Consider the following 16,917-nt stretch of genomic DNA (forward strand, 5'->3'; position numbering starts at 1 on the left):
CAAACATTTTGAAACATTTTGATTTTATTACAAATGAACACTGGAAAAAAAATCTGCTAAACAACATTTTGCATTTTCCAGATAACAACATGCAATAATAATAATAATAATAATAATAATAATATTTATAATAAATACTTTACATACATCAAAAAAATCATTGTTTTTTTTTTGGACATCAGAAATTCCAAATTTATAATGTTTCATTCAAAACATACTCAGGAAAACCAGAGATACAATATAGAACTACAATATATTTACTTGAAATTTTTGACAATTATCTTTTATTTCTACAAATAAAAAAGAAAATAATAAAGAAAAATTGATATATTTTATTTAAGGCCATATTATAAAATTGTAATTAAAATTTTTTTTTCTCCCTAAGTGGCTAGAGGAATAACGATAAATTCACAGTTAGCATTCGATGTTTGGAGATTCTTTCCTGTATTTCTCTGCTACTACGTTAATTTTGTTACAGTTTCCTAGCCAAAGCATTACATTTTACATATAAATTAAATTCTTGACAATAATTACAATAAAAAATTAATAATAAAATAAACTAAAAAATATGGAGAACTGGAGAATATCTCACTTGTTATACAGTTCTAAATGATTAAATTTATACAAAATTTTATACTGAATCAAGAAAGATTTTGATTATTTTAATTTATTTAATATATATTGGATTGATTTTTCATGATTATAATTTACTACACAAAAATAAAAATTGTATGCAAGGAACAAGAGTAAAACTGCCAGCAGTTATTGCTTGTAAAAAGTGATGTAGCATTAACATATTTAATATCTGTCATTCACTATTTCTAAGCAAAGCATCTGGAAGAATGTATCGGAAAACAGCTCTACCTAGAGTTAAGGTGTTTGGAATTGAAATGGTCTAACCAAAGATACTGATTCGAATAAAAACAGAAGTACTCCAATATCTAATTTGTTCCATGCAGTTTCCTATAAACTGTTTGGAACAGAAAAGCTATTTGGTACATGGAAATTAGATAAAGCTCATATGTGAATCAGTAAAGATCGGTGATGATCTCGTACACCTTTCTATAGGAACACGCTGATAAAATGTATTCAGCATGTATCTACAGGTGGTGCTACATCACCAAAATGGCACATATTATCCTTTCACAGAAACATCAATAAGTTCATTCTGTTCCCATGAATGAACGATGTGTGCCGTCTCCATTAATAATTAATATAACTGAAATAATGTATTTATGTAATAAATTCAACCTTCAAGCATTTCAAGCATTTGTTGTATATTGTAAACTAGTAAGTACTTTTGTGGTCCTTTGAAAGTATCGGAGCATTAATTCTTCAGGTTCAACTTAGAACTTATTAGTATAAATTGTAAGATGAACTGAAGATAATCCTTCAAAAGAACTGAGAGTATCAGTTCACAATATAGAATAAATGCTGTTTCCATTCCAAACACCTCAATTAATAATGAAAACTTTAAAAGCGTGTTAAATTTAATTTAACACACTTTTAAAGTTAAATTTTTCTCATAAAAAGAATTTATTATAGTATCTATAATTTAATACCATTTTTAAACTTATTTCAGTTTCTAAATAGAATAAATTAAAAAATCCTTATATATAATAACAGCAATAACTTTAATTAGGTATAAGCGAATGGAAAAAAATCGAGAAATATTAAAACTTCAATTTCTAGATCAGAAAAGCTTATAAATATTTTTTTTCTTTAAAAAATATTTTATTTTATATACATAGATGGAATGCAACAAGTTTTAATTTTTTTTTGGAAATTTAATTATTATTATTATTATTTAATTTATAAAAAAAAAAAGAAAAAGTCAATGACAACTATAAGTATCTTAGAATCTTTTTTTTATATTACATTATTATTATTATTTGTATTTTTACTTTTAATAAAAATTAAATGACATTGACAGCAATTAAGGAAGCATATTTGGAAAGGAAGCTTAAAATATGCATATATACAAAAATCAAATACTAGTTGTTACAATTGTTAGGGATTTAATTAATAAAGGTCTTGCCATTAAAAATTATCATTCTTTAGGCTAAATGAGGAAGAATTCTGTAAAGTATTTAATAAAAATACATTAGGAAAACCTTAGCTTATGTAAACAATTATTAAATTTTTAAAAGTAAAAATATAACAATTTGATAACAAAGACATTATCTTTCTTTGGCAATGATTAGATAGAAAACAATCACAATTTTTAAAATATATATATATATTTTTAATTTGACTAAAGCAACCATGTTGCCAAAATATTTTCTAAAAATTTTATTACCACTTAAAACTTATGTAAATTATGTCATTTCTGCTCCAGAAGTATTTGTTAGCTCTTTTGCCGTATACACAGAGATCCGTAGCTGCCATATCTAAATGGTTGTTAATACCGATTTATGGTAGACCCTCGATTATTCAGATATAAAAAAGTAATATGACAATAATTACTAAAATATTGACAGTAAAAGGCTTTGTATAGGAAAAAAAAAAATTATTATTAGACAATGTTGGAGTGCAGGACAGGAGGACAGATAAAGCAAGTCCACACTAAAACATTTTAAAAAATCTTTGAAGGGTTTGTACAGTACATTCAATATGGATGAGGGAATTTCATTATCTGAGCTTTTATCCCTATTCACATTAGAAAATTGAGAGTCTACTATGTATTGGTATGGGAATATTGTGTATTCGACCTAACTAAATCATAGTATCCACCCTTTGAATATCATACATTTTAATTGTAATTTGTAAAATCTTCAAACAAAAGACAAAAGAATTTTGGAGAATATTATACATACTAATGTCCACTGTTTTTTTATACTAGCTCATTTTCTATATGTATAACATTTAATACAACACTATCTTTGAAATATATAAATATTAAAATCAATGTGAAGAGAAATTCATGTAAAATTATGTATAATATGAAACAAAATTCAACATAAGAAAATATATTACATTCAAAACAATTTTGTTTTTATCACAAATCACATTTTGAAAGGATAGTTTAAAAAAAAACCAAAATGAGTTTACTGATTTTATGTACTTGGGCACATCCATTTAAAATTGATGTTCTTCCTTTATAATAATCAATTATTATAATATATACTAAGAGATAATTGTTATTAAAAATTCCAAAAACATTTCAATTATTTTAGAAAATTTAAATATACTTTTATGAACACAAGCAACAGTTTTTCTATTTTTATAGAGGATAATAATAAGAAACAAACTGGTGGCCTTAATTGAAGATGTAACAGTTGAATGCTAGTTACTTATGTTCATAATACTATATTTAAATTTAATGATGAATTTAAGCATGGTATCTATGTTGCTTAACACACAGATCATTTAAAATTCATTTTCTCTTACTAGTTATCATCTATGAAGAAATTATCAGAATTCATTCAAAATTGGCAACTTTGCAAAAATTTAAATTTTGTAATTGTATATAATCATTGTTGAAGATGTATTAACAAAACTAATTAAAACATAAATATTAAATTATATATAAAAAATTAGAAACACTAGAAGACGGCCAATTAATTTTGTTTTAAATAAAGAAAATTAAAAAACATTTCTTTTTTCTTTTCAAATTTGACTTTTCCTGCCATATGGGCACTAAGAAAGCCTTTTTCTAAGCCCAGTGTTGAATCACACTGTTCAACCAGGCCCACAATAGAATAGAGGCAGCCAGGTTGTGAGGGATGCAGCCTGACATATCTAGGATAGACTACCCATGAAAAATTCTCAGGGGTTATTACTTTGGGATTTCAAATCAATATTTTAAATGCTTAATGAATTAAAAGTGTTACTTTCTGAATATATGGCACAAATGTTATATGATAGAACATACTGTCATAAATCATATAACAAAAGTTGAAAAAAAATGAGATTTCTCTCATTTAAATATCATTATCCTTTGAAATAATGTTATAAACATTTGTGAAATTTTTATTGCAATTTTTGACACTTGCTTATAGCATATTTTTTAAAATCAATAATTAAAAAAATATGTGACTGTACCATCCTCTCTCCTGCAGAATTCATGTAAAATTTAATAATTTTTATAATAAAGTTACCAATTTCAAAAGTGTTCTGATAACCTTTTTCTAAAAAATTACCAATATAAGAAAAAACCAAATTAAACCAATATAAAATGCATATATCAATTATAATATTTTTAAAATTACTTCAGATATAAACATAATAATATGTTTTATTATTAACATTTGCTCTTAAGAGTGTGAGACTAAAATAAAACATGTGTGAATTCTAATTAATAAAATCATCTTAACAACCTTAAAACTTGTTAAAACTTAAAGGAAAACATTTGAGTATATCATCTTGAGCATTGATATCTGAATCACGTATTTCTTATTGATTGAAGAGAGAATGACATTCATAATGAGAGAGAAAGAGAGAGTGAGAGAGAGAGAAAAAATAAGTGAAGTAAAATACGATAATATCTGCATATCAAAACGTCAGTCATTTCCCAGACTTTCACAAGTTGAAGATATCGTATTTCTAATAATAAAATTGATAGAAAATTTTCAGATTTTTACATTCATGTTGTTAATTCTTCTCTGTTTGTGCATCACTTCTTTATATATATATAAAATTTTAGAATTATTATTCTAGATTATGTTCGATTTATTGTGCTCTGTCTGCTGTCATAATGAAAACAGCAATGAATATTTGATATACAGTATAATTATATATATATATTTTTCCCCACTCATATTTATAAAACTATGAATATTTTTATATGCATTATATATTATATACATATATTTGTAACAAAATAATGACAACAATACATTTAAGTAGGAAAAAAGCCCAAAAGGCATCAAAACTCTGTATGCACTATACTGAAGCATACAGATATAGTCTGGCAGAATAAATTTGCAGTAAATATAAATAAAAACATGTTTATTAACATATATTTTAGCAGATTTTATATATCAGAAATAGAGAACATATGACATTACATAATTAGATATCAGAAAAAAGGATGAAAATTCATAAGTATTTAGAAAATTAATACTGTTTCTGATATGCAATTAATATCTTTACATTAATACCTTTAATTTTCTATATAAAATATATAATTTTAATAATTGATAAATACTGATTTACTAAAATTTTCATACAATAGTTTTGTATAGACTTTAATTAATTCAACAATTATACATATTTATAATGTAAAATAAATTATATGTATATTAATATATATGTATGTAAGAATGAGGATTTCATGCAGAAGATTTTTGTGGCAGATGAATCATTTATTATTTTTTTTAATGCTATATTTTAAACTTTCATTTATTTAACATTAACAATCCAGTTTAAACTGATTTTCTCAGAATGTAAATTTGTTAGAAAACACAAATACTTTCAGGCTATATGCCCATTGTCAGGAGCAAACAAGAGAAATGAAGATCAAAAGGAAACACCAGACAAGTTGTCCTTGACTTTTAGATAACTCACTTTTAAACATGAAAATTTGATACCATTAAAATTGTTTATCAGATGCCAAATTTGGATTTTCATGCTGACAAAACAAAAATTTTGAGCTATTGTGTAGTGATGGCTTCTACCAGTTTTTCAGTACAACCAAAATCATTCGTAAAACTAATTTTTATTGCCTGTTTTCTGCTAATTGATAGTTTTAACATTTCAAATGATGTTTAATGCATTGTAACATATTTGCTGAAAAAAGTAAAATTTTCTATGTTAAGAAATTTTATAATTTATATTTTTACTTATCTGAAATAGAACTTCTTTTACAACATGCAAATCTATTGTATATTTAACTTCTGTACACATTTTTTGGAATGCATTACATCAATCTGGTATCTTCTCTTGATTTTCATTTCTCTTGACTCCTGATAATGAGTATGTAACTTAAAAATCACTTGAGTTTTCTAGCAAATTTTTTGTCCCAAGAAAACTTTTTTTAGGAAAATTTTCATAAGAAACTAAAATTAAAAATGAAGAATGAAAAATCCACATATGCAATGGTCTATTTATATTTACTGCAAACTTATTTATGGCAGATTACAGAAATATTTTGGAATTGATCTTGCATAATAAATCAATTCCAGGCTCATATGAAATGCAATTGGGACAGCAAAAATAACACTGGATCTCTGGACATTAATGTAAGACAATGAAATCCTGTTATTGCTGCCCTAATTGTACCAAATTTCTTTCTTTTACTAATATTTTATGACCAAATTCAACTCCTTATGTTACCAGTTTTATTATATCTCTTTCATATCTTGAATTTTTTTGACTGAAATATTGTATATACAATGATATGTTATGATTCAAATGAATTTATGGTAATTATATGAAGCCAAGACTATCAAAAATTTTTTTTTCTTTAAATTAAAATTATTTTCACAGAAAAAGTGAATTATAAACAGGCAAATGACAATACAATGTATATAAATATCACAGATCACTATTTTGGAATTTAAAAAATTAAGAGTATTTTTTAAAAATCAAGTTGATTTCTATTTAGATATGAAGTAGATTATGATATACTGGTAACATATAGATGAGAGATATCTTACAATGGAAAAATGATTTTCAAAATACAGCAAATACATTTTTAAGTCCAGATTTACGTGCCTCTTTACAATGTATTTTGTTACGCATTAAAATTTGACTAGTTCAATTTGGTCCTTTTTTTTCGTTTTTTTTTAACTAAATACAGTTCTTGTTTTTTTTTTTTAATACCAAATTATTTATGAATAACACAGATGATAAATCTTTAACAGCTTATACTTCTGATGAACTTTTATTGGGTTTACGAGACACCGCATCTTCAGTTTCTGTAGGCACATGTGCCCACGGTAAACCAGCTTTGAGGCCAGCTTCCATTAAACTTTCATATGCTTCATCTCGATTCATTATAGCACCAAATATATAAGCCTGAAAATAAAGTATATATAAATAATTACAACAGATTTTACTTAATTTAATTGGATATAATGTAAATTTACAAACTAATTTAAAGTAACAATGATAATCAGAGCCAAATTAAAATTTTTTGAATCCTAGGAAAACTATAAAAATGGTGATCAAGATATAAATACTTACTTAATAATAATAAACAGAAGGTAATTTTAAAAAATTGATTAAATTTTATTATTTCAAATTTTGGAATTCCTGAATTTTGTACTTTAGACAGCTGCTTAGAATTGTTTGAACATAAAATTGACCCTTATGATAACAATTATAAATACAAAAATAAACATTAATCTTCAAAACAGTTGAAATTGGTGCAGATTATTATTTGAAAATCATTTCATTGGGAGTGATTTTTCTCATGAATAACAACACGCAGCTGTTCCAAACTGGTTTTAATCATTCTTGAAATAATTTTGAAATATATCTTGGATAATTAATGTTTGAACTACCTTGTGGTTATACCAAATTATAAACTATAACAAAGTAAAAAATTTTAAGTTTTTTTTTCAATAAGTTAAAATCTAGATTTCTTATTAATTATATAAGCTTTCATTGTAAAAGGCAGAGAATAATCAAAAATAATTTATTTAGTTAAATATATTTACTATCTTATTCATTGTATAAAAATTAGTCCTGTTTATAATAAAAATAATTAAAAAATTTATATTCTGTGTTGCTTCAGATTTAAGACTCACTCCATTTTTAAAAAGAAATTTTAGTGGAAAAAATTAGATGATTAAGAAATTTTTTATACACTATTAAATAAGAGTAAAAAATATCATTAATATCTTTAATCATCATTAACATTTGTAATTTTAAAAAAATATTTTCTATGAGAATTAAACATTTACTTTCTCCTTTTTAAAGGTTATAAAATAATAAATGTGGACAACTTTAATATTCAATCTTCTTTCTAAAAAGTAAAGTAAACATCTTTGATCCATCCTTAAAATAAAAGGTTAAATCAGATGATGTATTAAAAGTTTTCTCAAATAGCTTCCTATTTAAAGTACATTAGGTGGTTAATATAGTGTTAGAAACACTATATTAACCACCTAAATGTTAATTTTTTGTAATTCATCTAACCAATCAATCATAAAGAATGTCCTTAATATCATTTGACGTGATAGAATAAGAGGTTAGTATGTCCTAAAACTTGCTTCCAATTAAAATAAATACTGTTAATCATGATCATCATAACCTGATTTGCCATAATTTAGGATATATTAATGCCATTATCTTTATATCCTAAAACTATTTCTGTTTTTATCATAAACTAACCCTTTTTTAAGTGTATAGGTAGTACATTTCATCTAGTGATAATGAACCAAAATGTCAAGCTTTGCCTGTGTTTTAAAGTTCTCTAATTTTTTCCTGCACTAACATGATAATGTTTTTGTTAACTCCTGGTTCTAAATTAAAATTTCCTAAAATTCTATGGAGGGTTTTTGTGTATAGATGATAAATAATTTAATTATACTAATATAATTAATTATTTAATTTATAAATTGTATATTATTATAATTATATATATTTTCACTTTAGTTTTACTGCTCATTGTTTTTTTAATTAATTGGGATTATTGTAATGGGGGTGGCAAATACTGCCTGCAAGACATCGTCAAATTTAATGTAATAAATAAATAAATGAATGATATATAATTCAATATATTAATAATTATAATTTTCCATTCTTGCTTAATTTCTTTTAATTTGTTTATAAAATTTTAAAACTTTGCATGCAGGTCCTGAAATAACACTCTAGTTTACCGCACTTGTCACTAAGGATTACCCACAATACCACATGCACTTAGCGCAGCCAATTTTACTATAGCTGTGTCCCATCTGGGTGTTAATCTGTAATTATACATTTTAGTGTTTTTAATTCAATGTCTTTTAAACTAAGATTTTTATTTCTAATCTATGCTTCTAGAGCATGAGTATATTTATATGATCAAATTCGTAAAAAAAAGTCAGTCAACTCTATAAATTTCTGCCATCAACAAAACTGTCACAATGCACATTTCTCAATAATATTCTGTAGACCACAAGAATGTTCTCATTAATCTGAATATCATTTTTTTTATTATATGCAAGAAAAAAGTTTCTTAAAAGCAAGCTATATATATAAAATTGAATTCATGTATGCCTGTCTATTCAAGTATCATGTGAGAACGGCTGAATCAATTTCTATGAAACTTTGTGCTGACATATATTCAAGATAATCCTGGGAAGAACATAGGCTACATTCCAATTCCAAAATCATTTGATTTTATAAGCTTTAAATAAATTATAATATCACTTGCTAGAGTAAATAGTTCACTTCTAGTTCTTATCAGGTCTTTTGCATGAATAGGAAGTTTTGTCCAGAGGCTAATGGGTGTGAAGTAAACCATAACATATGAACACAGTAGGCTAATGTTGTGATCATTAATGGATGACAGTAGACATCAATAAAAGCTGGTCAAATAAAACTTGATTGGTCAACCTGTTATTTGAGCAAAATGTTTGCAATCTGAACATATGAATTTTGCCACTTTTACCTGTATCAGACTGTCCATAGAATTTCTTTCAATGTAAAATTATTTTTGGTTGGATTACATTGTAATAGATTTTTAATTTTTAATATTTCTGTGTATTCTGAAATAAATTTTGAAGATTTACTCCTTAGTTGTCCATAAAAGTCTGGATATATACAGTACATGTAATTAATTTCAAATTAATTTTACAAATATATGATTTCTATAATTAAATTATATGGGAAAATTAGAATGGGCAGATGGGAAAGTTCAGAACAATCACATTTTGCCTCAAATTGAGTCAGTGACATTATGCAGTAAATTTATATGAGAGAATAATAAATTAATGCATTCATTGTAAAATTCATTGAAAAATCTTGGCAAGTATCAAAATTAGAAAAGAAAATAACAATTTTCTTGATGGGTCTCTTGATGAGTCAAGACCTGATAAAGGTTGATAGGCTGACTAATTAAGAGGCTGAAGGTCTTAGAGATAGAGTGAAAATGTTTGTAGAGTTTTTAAATTTCTAATGATAAAGATAACCCCAAAATCTGTTTAATTCTGAAATAAAAAAACAATTTGTTGGACTCCTTAAATATGTTTTAGCATTAATGCACTTTTTGATTATAACGTGGAGTCAATCATCATCATGAAAAGTCTGCAAGTTTGATTTTAGTTAAATTATAAAACTCACTTATAAGTGTAACTGTATAATCATTTTTGACATATGAACTGTATGAATTTTTCCCAACAGACACTGCACAAAGTACATATGGTCAGCAACCATTTTATTTTGCTTTATAATAGTGCTCTTTTCTTTTACTTTGTTCACTTGCCTACTGTTGTCAGTATTGCTGGACAGCAATGTTTAGGAATGTTTAAACATACCTGTTTACAATTAGGATAAGAATACTTAGTTGATCTCTCTCTGAACTAAAAACACAGTGGATAGTTACCTAGTGGTGTTCTTTTGGTATTTTATGCTTGTTTTATAGCGATTCAAAAATTATTACAATGCATGTAGACTAACTGCAATTTTCTCCTCTGCAATAGTACTATGATCATAATTTTTGTCACAAACTCCAAATAGTAAAATAAGATACTATTGGGAGTCTACTGTACATAAAGGAAGTGATTATATCACTCTATAAATTTTGCAAATTGCACACTGTAAATAAATATAAAAAGTTTTACATTTTGTTGTTTAATTTTTGAGCACCAATTTATCACCATACTCTCTAGTTTTATAAAATGTATAAACATTTTTGTTTGAAATGTTTTTAACTTATTAACTAAATTAATTAATGATAACTAAATTTATTAATGCTATTTTAATGACCAGATATGTGGATACAAATTAAAATTTTGCTTAATTTCTCTTTTAAACTAGACAGAAACTAAAAAAATTTCTCTTAAAAAATTTTTAGTTTTGTCACAATTTCAACACTTAAAATTACAAAAATACATTGAAAAAAATTATATTTAATTTTTCATTTTTCTTATATTTTTGTATTTTTAATCATATAAAGAGTAAATGCTTTGTATTAAAATAAAAACAAAATTATTAAATACAAAAAAAATCCATGTTTGGGCTTAGGGAATAATGATTTTGAATAAAAATTTAAGCTTGATGAATTGCTATCAATTGAAATTATGATTTATAAACTGTTTTAAGTGTATATGTATCTAATTAGAATATTACAACATGTTCCAACTGTTTGGTGATATTGAACAACAGAATAGTTTTTGGGAAATTTGACATTAATATATTCTGAAAGTAAATTAGACAATTTTTCATAATACTATCAAATTTCTATTTAAAGCTTTAGAAGGTACAGTATTTAGTTGAATGCAGATGGCTTTAAAAATTTAATTACAAAAGGGGCTTCAATGATGAACAAAGTTTAACTATCCTTGTCACAAATATTTTAATAAAAAAAATTTGGTTACAGAAAACAAACCAAGATGAAGTACCTTCCTAATTAACATCATTCTCAGTGTCAATAAAAACTTATCAATGAATTATCCTCATTGAGTCAGAGCTTTAGCAAAGCTATGTGGCTTATAGAAATGTGTTTGTTCTCAAAATTTGATTGATCAATTATGATTAAACTTTGCCATTTTATATTAACTGTCACGAGAAATCCAAAAATATAATAATAATTCATGACTTTGATTTGTGATACACTGGGATCAAAGTGACAATGTCCATGTTCCCTGATGTGATTGAGTGTGCCTAACAGAATTTAGGGGCAAGAAAAAAAAAACAGCATTGCTCATACCTAATGGAAAATGGGTGCCAAAAATGAACAAAATACAAGAACAAAGCAATTGGTGCTAAGCAAATGTAAGGATTGCTTGTCCATGCTTTTAAAGTATAAGGATTGCCTTTTCTGTACTTAGTAAGTGTAAAAATCATCTTTTCCATGTCCAGCAAATGAAAGGATTGCCTCTTTCTTTCCAGAAAGTTTAAGGATCTCTTCTCCATGGCTGACAAGTGTAAGGATTGCCTTCTTGTGGCCAGCAAATGCTTTATTCTCATTGTACAAACAACACACATATCCTTACATAAACTACACAATCAAATGTATGTTAGCACTCAGGTTAGATGGAGTAAAAGATAATTCATATGTACTAATACTAATTAAAAAATTTTAATTACAAAAATGCAATGCTCTGCCTTAATTCTATTGTGATACGACAAAGTTGCATGGCATGTCTAGTAAATATTAAATAGAAAATCCGTTGGCCTATGAATTATTAAAAGGACAATTTTGCATTTCAAACAGCATTGTAATCACAAATTATGCAACTTACAGACTTTGAAATTAAAACTTATATGTAGATCTCATTATTACACACAGTTCTTATTGTTTGAAGTCCTTCAGTTTAGTGTTACATTCAATATAGTGCCATCTTGATTTGTCTATAGTACAAACATTGAGTATAAATAAGAAACTTGCAATAAAAATATGACCATTATTAAGGTGACCAATTTTTTTATAATGAAAAGGAGGACACACACAAATTGAAAAAAAAAATATTGTAAATAAAAGAAACATTTTATTCACTGCAACAATAATACACTATAATAATCTCTACTGCATGTGTATGTGCCATGTTGTGTTTCGGTAAGAAGTAAACAAAGCTACTTGCATGCAGCGCACTCTCTCAAGTTCTTCTGTGCAGAGCACATGCATTTCATAATCGCATTTTGCACTGTACTGAGTCTTGATGAACTGTCATGCCAAATACAAACACATCACATCACATGCAATGGATCAGCTCGGCATCAATCAAATATGGAGATTTATAGATTAGCCTTCAAATATCAAAAAGGAGGACACTTTTCAAGGAAGGACAGACTTACAAAAGGAGGTCTGTCCTCCCTAAAGGAGGATGGTTGGTCACCTTACCATTATACAAATGTAACTATATCACTGATTATGATATTTCAGTTTTATTAAGACCACAATAATCATTGATGAAAAAATTTAAGATGTTATGAAATGTAAAATTATAAAACAATCATTTAACTTATAGGTACAATTGGATCTCTCTATCTGTGTGATATTATATTTTTAGATTTGTGTTTTTACTGTAGCAATCATAAAATTTATCTCACTAAAAATTTGGCATTTATTACAGCCAAAAACTTGATATAACAGAGCAAATACTGCTTACTGCATTTAATTTGAGTGATATATCTTCAGTCTCACAGCGAATGTCATCTGAATAGGATGTCTTGTGACCCTTCTATGTTGTGTGTGTCTGCTGAATGATATTCAGATGCATGCTATGCAATAAGATTTTGATAATATTTTCAAGAACATGGATCTAAAATGTTATTATTTTAAAACACAATTAAAACTCTTTAAACACATTTAAACATTTTTCTGTTAAATGTAAATGATTGTATTAAGTGTTTAGGCATACATAAAAAACATTTGAAACAACTTAGATGAGAGAATGACATTTTTAGAATTTCATTTTTGTGAAAAGCTTTAACGCATAACTTCCATAAATACAAAGATCCAATTTTACTTGAGAAGTACTTGAGAAATATGATTGAAGATAAGATTAAAGAGGCATACATATGTTAGACATATACACTCAGGATTTTTCCAGAGTCCACGTCCAAGATTTCAAAATCATCAATAAAGTACTGTACTTAGAGGCTTAATTATGTATTTTTGATACTTGACACCATTTGGACTGCCTATAAAAAGGGCACAGAACAATGAAATTTTTTGAATCTCACAAAACTTTATTTATCACTGTTTAAACTTTATTAAAACATCAAGTGTATATATACATGTATATGTATACTTATTCTATTTGAAAGAAACTAAGGTCCAAAGTTCCAAAGTTTAGCATTTGTAAAAAAAAAGGGTCAACAACAGTAAATATATATACATGTATATATAGTTTCAGCTCTGGATTTTCACACAAGCTTTATGGGAAGCCTAGGCATACACCATATACAGAGTGATGATACTAGACATAGGGCTCAAAAATAATGGATAAAACTTTACAGGAAAATCAATTATTCAATTTATAGTAAAAAAATATTAATATATTCCTGTCTGATTCTTAAAGATTAACTGAATTACACAAAAAAATCTTCATTTCAAATCAGTTTACTATTTCAATGCTAACTAGTACAAATGACTACTATTTATTAGTTTAGAAACAGGTTTAACTTATTTAACTAACACTTAAAGAGAAATTAAATTGCAAACAACTAGCAAAAACTGTTTTCTTGACTATATTTAAAGGTAACCACCTTTAAATATAGTCAAGAAAACTAAAAAATCTAGTAATGACCTGCATAACTTTCTCAGTTGTTATGAGATTTTATTTAAAAAGTAACTTTTATATTATTAAGCATAATAATTAAGGTAACCAACTTTTTTATAATGAAAAGGAGGACACATAAATTGAAGGAAAAAATATTGTAAATAAAAGAAACATTTTATTCATTGCAATAATAATACACTATAATAATCTCTACTGCATGTGCAGTGGCATAGCTAGCATGGGTGACACCCGGAACGAATATCGTGGTGTCACCCCAAGTCATACCGTGGGTGTCACCCTTCTTAACTGTTTTATTAAACAGTATCAGATTATTGAATTGTAATATGCCTGCACTCAAGCAAACTTGAACGCTGTCACATGCGAGTGTCTGTTAGACACATGGTCTGGCTGCCGATAGATGGCGCCGAGCCTAGTCTACGGCACGTGGTAGCTCTCCTTTGTCTAGTTAGTTAGTGTTAGACCTTGTGCTAGAGCACATGTTATCTAAGTGTCTCTTTGTGATTTTTAATAAAGTTTACGTAGTCCGAGTAGTTCGACTTGACTTCTTTAAGGTGTTCAACGTAACAAAACGTTACATGGTGTCAGAATAAAACATTTTTGTGTTGATCGATCTGTCGCAAGTTCTACTGCCCGATATCGAATCGTACGCCACCTTCTAATATGGATAGAGCACCACTAAAAGCCCCAGCAGAGTTAGTTGTGACCGATGGCAACATGTCTACCACGTGGAAACTGTGAAAACAGCGTTATGAATGGTTTGCGACGGCCACACAACTATCGTCGAAACCGCCGAATGTCCAAGCAGCAGTCCTCATGGCGGTCATTGGACAAGACGCAACGGTCATATTCAATACCTTTTCGCTCATGGAGGAAGAGAAAACGGATCCACTAGTAATCCTTCAAAAGTTTGATGCATATTTCGCTCCACAAGCAAATGAAACGTATACCCGCTGGTTGTTCAACAGGCACGTGCAGTCGGAAGGCGAGTCGTTCGACAAATTCTTGACCGACCTTAGAACCAAAATTCGGGAATGTAATTTCGGTATACAAGAGGACAGCCTCTTAAGAGACAAAATAGTGAAGGGCATACGCTCCGATACGATTAGAGAACAATTGCTCGGAGAACCTACTCTGACGCTGGATCGTGCTATTCAGATCTGTAGAGCCAGCGAATCAGCGTCCATACAACTGAGGGAGATGCAACTGAGAATGGAATTTGTGAACAGTGACGTGAATTCACTAAAATTCTTGAAAACGATCTCAGCAACTCCGGCAAATAATGCTGCAGAGTGTTTGTGTTGGCGATGCAGCATGTCGCATGAATATCAAAAGTGTCCAGCATTTAAGGTCCACTGCCGCCAGTGTTCAAAAAAGGGTCATTATGCTAGAAATTGTCCGTCTAGACGGCAAAAGTCGCAGCAGGCTTGTGAAGTGCAGCTCCCCAACGAGGCGGACAGAGAACACGAGTATGACTGTTTGTCTGTGTCCGAGTTGCTCCAAGACCAACCTACATATCCGAGTGCTTCCCAATCATGGCATGTTCCTGTCAGATTTTACGGTGTTCAAGTTGGACACTGGAGCAGATGGTGACGTTGTCCCATCTTCCTTAGTGCAACGCCTTAAGCTAAAAGTAATCCCTAGTGTCATACGTCGCATTCGTTCCTTCAACCACACCTATACTCCTGTGCTAGGTGAATGTGTTGCTAGTTGTGTTGTGGAAGGTCGTAGTGCGAGAATAAAGTTTATTGTTGTTGAAGGCGAATATTCTCCGTTGCTAGGCAAAGATACCTGTGAAAAGCTCAATCTCGTCCGCCGAGTAGAAATAGTTGAACCAGAAGTTGCAGTGCCAGATAATATATTTAGAGGTATTGGCTGTATAACAGATTTCGTGTATGACATAGAATTAATAGACATACCAGTTCTTCGGGTGCATCCGCCACGAAATATTCCTTATGCAATTCGTGCAGAAGTCAAGAAGGAGCAGGACAATATGGTCAAGCTAAAAGTGCTCAAACCAGTGACCTACCCGACACTGGCAGTGAGTCCATTGGTGGTCGTGCACAAAGAGGGCAGAATCTGCTTGTGCATGGATCCGTCAGATATTAATAAAGCCATCAAGAGGCACCATTTTCCACTCAAAACGGTGGAAGACATAGCTGCGCGCATAACGAATGCACGCTACTTTACCCTGTTAGATGCCCGAAAGGAATTTTGGCAACTGCCCGTTACACCACGTACTGCTGACTTGCTAACAGTGAATACTCCATGGGGCCGCTACTCTTTTCAACGTGTGCCATTCGGCCTGGCATCGGCACCAGAGATTTTTCAGCAGGTAATGCAGAACATCATAAAGGGCTGCCAAAATACGGAGTGTTCTATGGACGACATTTTGATCTGGGCAGACAATATACCAGATTTACGTAAATTCACTAACGAAGTACTATCCCACCTGTACAAGCGGGGTGTCAGATTGAACCAAGAAAAATGTGCATTTGAGCAAACGTCAGTAAACTTTCTGGGTCATGTCTTCAGTGCTCAAGGTGTCCAGATCGACCCCGAAAAGGTTGAAGCTATCAAC

General features: G+C 28.6%; 1 protein-coding gene across 3 annotated transcripts in view; it reads right to left on the reverse strand.

The window, feature by feature from the left end:
• Nucleotides 1-6: 6 nt before the first annotated feature.
• Nucleotides 7-16,917, reverse strand: part of LOC136977433 (GRAM domain-containing protein 4-like) — a 147,831-nt gene continuing 130,920 nt past the window's right edge. For all 3 annotated transcript variants that reach the window (XM_067272920.1, XM_067272919.1, XM_067272921.1), the window contains exon 19: nt 7-6,960. In XM_067272920.1, the coding sequence (XP_067129021.1) occupies nt 6,808-6,960 (153 nt within the window). In that variant the 3' untranslated portion in view covers nt 7-6,807. The remainder of the gene's footprint in view (nt 6,961-16,917) is intronic.

The sequence above is a fragment of the Centruroides vittatus genome, unplaced genomic scaffold, assembly GCF_030686945.1.
Source record: "Centruroides vittatus isolate TY-2023 unplaced genomic scaffold, ASM3068694v2 contig_459, whole genome shotgun sequence".
Taxonomy (NCBI): Eukaryota; Metazoa; Arthropoda; class Arachnida; order Scorpiones; family Buthidae; genus Centruroides; species Centruroides vittatus.